The sequence below is a fragment of the Melanaphis sacchari genome, unplaced genomic scaffold (assembly GCF_002803265.2).
Source record: "Melanaphis sacchari strain LSU unplaced genomic scaffold, SCAv2.0 Contig703_pilon_pilon, whole genome shotgun sequence".
In the NCBI taxonomy this organism is placed as follows: Eukaryota; Metazoa; Arthropoda; class Insecta; order Hemiptera; family Aphididae; genus Melanaphis; species Melanaphis sacchari.
The window spans coordinates 248-4,279 of NW_020271505.1; the positions used below are offsets into that span (position 1 = coordinate 248).

The 4,032-nt window shown below is 30.6% G+C and overlaps 1 protein-coding gene across 1 annotated transcript; it reads left to right on the forward strand.

Moving 5' to 3' along the window:
* The first annotated feature begins 293 nt into the window (after positions 1–293).
* Positions 294–3,159, forward strand: LOC112600768. Its single transcript, XM_025348071.1, has 3 exons — positions 294–438; positions 2,164–2,323; positions 2,475–3,159. The coding sequence occupies exons 1-3, from the start codon at positions 294–296 to the stop codon at positions 3,157–3,159; spliced, it is 990 nt and encodes a 329-aa protein (XP_025203856.1).
* Positions 3,160–4,032: the final 873 nt, after the last annotated feature.

Here is a 4,032-nt window from a genome sequence, read left to right on the forward strand (position 1 = left end):
AAAAATTGATAATAAACTTATAAATTTGTAATAAAGGTGTGATTCCTATGCGCGCGGCTGTAAGTCGCGCGACTATAGTCGCGTCGCGGCGCGACCGCCGTTTTCAGCCGCGCGGGTACATCTTTTTCTATTTTTAAATGTAGGTAATTCCTAAGACCGCGACTGAGCCGCGCGACCGAAGTGTGCGTCTACAGCCGCACGGCGATGGCCGCTCCGGGAGCAGTCGAGTCGCGGTCGCGCCCTACGAATTATCGATATTTACTATATTATCGTTATTTAAATTAAACACAAAAATGTCTTCCGAGACTTTGCAAATGTGTTTTTCGCCAGAAGATGATGTAAAGCTTGCTGAACTGGTGAGCAAACATCCATCTTTATTTAATGCAGAACATGAACTGTACAAAGACCAAGTGGTTAGAGAAAATGTCTGGAACCAAATATCAAACGAATTAAAAAAAAAATGATAAGTTATACTATAATTTATAGTTGGCTATATTAAAGTTATATTATTTAATATTTGAGCACTAATTCAATTCAGGTACATACTAAAAACTTATTTTATGTATAATTTGTAATCTTATGTAGTTATATAAGCATATGATATTTAATTTATACTACATAATACTTTAGTCACTTACAGTCCAAATTAATGTAATATCTAAGTATTAAAATAGGTACAAATATTACAATTAATTATAATTTATGTTTTATATAAAGTGTTATGTCTTATAATGACTGATAAACTAACATATTATTATACATCTAATAAAATACTTTTACGTAATATCCGTTCTTTTCACTTGATGATTTTGCCATTGTACAGCCCTTTGTTGACTATTGAAGAATTTTTTGAGTTCATCCCTAACATAAAAACCTTCAAAGTTCCCGTATCCTCCAACTCTTGCCAATGGTATCATGTTATTCGTAGGTGGTGGTTCATTTGAGTCATAGTCATAGTAATGTTTTTCTGAATTTTCCAAATAACGATCACGAAGTAAATTGTGTAGACAGCATGCTGCTAAAACAAGGTGATCTACTGTTTCTATTTTTAATGATATTGGAGTATAAAAAACGCGAAAAATTTGGCTGAGAAGTCCGAAACTGTTTTCTGTTGTTCTTCGAGCACGTGAAAGACGATAATTAAAAACAGTTTTCTCATAATCTTTCCGAGACTCAACTCTTGTGTACGGTCGCATCATATTTGATTCCAAACGGAAAGCTCCGTCACCAACATGCACATATGGCAAACTTACATCGGAATTTGGGATTTTGGTGGACGAAGGAAAGTATTCACCCTTATTTATAAGTTCTGAAATTTTTGATTTATTGAAAATTCCACTGTCCCCTTCCTTGCCGTAAGATCCAATGTCGACGAAAATAAATTTACAATTCGCGTCAACGATTGCTAATAACACTATTGAAAAAAAATCTTTATAATTGTAGAATAATGTGCCACTTTTTCCAGGTGCGAAAATTCGAATATGTTTGCCGTCTATGGCGCCAACACAATTTGGAAAATTCCACCTCCTCCAAAATTCTTCAGATATTTGTATTAAATCATCTTTTGTTGGCATTTTTAATAAAATAGGTGTTAGATGAGTACTTAAACTTTGCAATACCATTCATACAATCCGTGTTAAATAACTCTGAGAAATTCGGAAGGCAAAGGCCAACGATCTGAAAGATTCTCCAGTCGCCATGAATCTACATTTAAAAATAAAAATAAATGTGAATAAACCGACAGTGTTCAATGATAAAATATTTGTGAGCTATTTTCAATTCGTCAGTAACATATTATTATACATATAGTGGTTTATGATTATGTTATTATTTCCTATATATTATATTTACATTCACAAAGCCACATAAACGAAAATCTAAACTATGTAAGTGTATTTATAAGTTAGGAATCATTCAAATAATTCTTATTTAGAATTTCTTATTACGTCTTTATATTTAAAACGTTAATCGATGATATAAATAATTTGAAGTTTACGCCTTAAAAATAAACTATCGTAAATATATAAATCGGTACCTAATTTAGTTTAGTAAAATTGATTATACACATTGTCAACATTTTGACATCTTATTGAAAAACAGTCATAACTTGGAGATATTAGGTATTGTAGGTTTGTACAACAAAGTGTATTTAATTTTGTTTAGTAAACGAATGCAAAAAGCGTTGGAAGAATATAAAGGATACCTACAATCGAAAAAAAAGAAATATGAAGATGGGAACAGGATCATCAGCTAAAAACAAACCATCAAAATGGCCTTTATCGGATGTTCTCTCATTTCTAGACGCACCATCATATGAACGAGAGTAAATAATAAATAAATTAATAATATTTATATAGCAAACTAGGAAAATATTATTTTTAAATTATATTAGAATACAACATTTTTATTTTCAATGATATCTATTATCTATAGATATAAAACAATAAAGAAATTTTTAATTTTTTTTTTTATAGAGGATTGTCAAGCCTTTCAACCGTTCTGAATGATAGTCAACATAGTGAAGATGATATAAGTGACAGTACTTCAATACCACATGTAATACAAAGGATACAAGAAGAACAATATACGGAACAAGAAGAATCAGAAGAGACTACATTTAAACCGACAAAAATAAAATTACCGCCCACAAAAAGTGCATCTAAAAAAGTTAAGCGAAATGATTCGTTGGTTGAGTTACTGAATAAAAGCAATAACGAAAGGAAAAAAATTATGGAACAAATTTTTAATACAGATGATGAAGATCCGATCGACGTTTTTTTCAAAAGTATGGCGTTGACTGTTAAACAATTTCCCCCAGCTTTGAAAGTAAAGGCAAAAATTGACATTTTACGGATAGTTAGTGAATTAGAGATAGAAAATAATCAACTAACAAAAGAAGTAAGGAACCAAAACAGTGTATACGTGGATTCTTCGTGTTCTAGTCGAGCTAGTTCCCAATCGCTCCAGTCTGGAATTACAACATATAATTATTCTACAACATCAAACTCATTGGAAGCAGAAAATAATGGATCGGTTGAAGAAAGTATGACATTCAAACACTTTTTAAATCAGCACGAAGAACAATCTTCAAACATATTCAACAATCTTCAAACTTTAAACTACGACGAGCCATCACAGAACAATGAATACAATATATAAACCATTTTTATTACACACAGTTTAATTTTGCAAGTTGAGAAAGTCACCAGCTCACCAGAATTAATTTGCTATTTAATCGTTTTTAAATTTTAATACATCTAAGTTTTTAAATATTTAACGTTATTATATTTTACAATATCTTTAAAATGAGTTGAATAAATTATGCTTATAATCAATATTAAAACATTATTTTATATTTAGTCCTTAACTATTACAATACTATATAAAATTAAAAATTTACTTATTTAATAAAATATTAATATATATTTTATACTTTGGAACGACTTATTTACCAGTTACCTACGGTTATATGCGACTAATATGTGACCATTCAAATTTACCTTAATGTAACTGCTAATTTTTCGGCTGGACTGATTGGTTTTTTTAATTTTATTAGTTGGTTTGGAAGTTATGTCATCCTCTATCAAGTTTAACACGTAGTTAAACTGATCCCAGCTTAATCCGAAGAACTCTCGAAACTTCGTTTGGTCTTCCCATAAATGTTTTTCGATTAATTACTAAAAAACCCTTCGCTTTCCCTGGCTTTGAAAATTGCATGGGTTTGTTTTGATTTTTTTGACAGGTGATGCTGTATTATTGCTTGTTCTTCGTAAATCTCTTGTAAGCACAGTAATGCTAGTAATTGTCTTTTGCGACGTGGCACCGACATGTCAAATATATACTAATCGACTTTGTTAAAATCAATTTATTTTATGAATGTAAAATTAAAAAATAATTTTAAGTTTAATTTTAATTTAAAATTTTTAAAATTTTTAAGAAAATGAATAAAGACACCAGACAGAACTATATCGGTAGGACTACAGTGATCACACTGTCGCGTCGTGCTCGTCGCTCATAGGAATTCATTCTTGC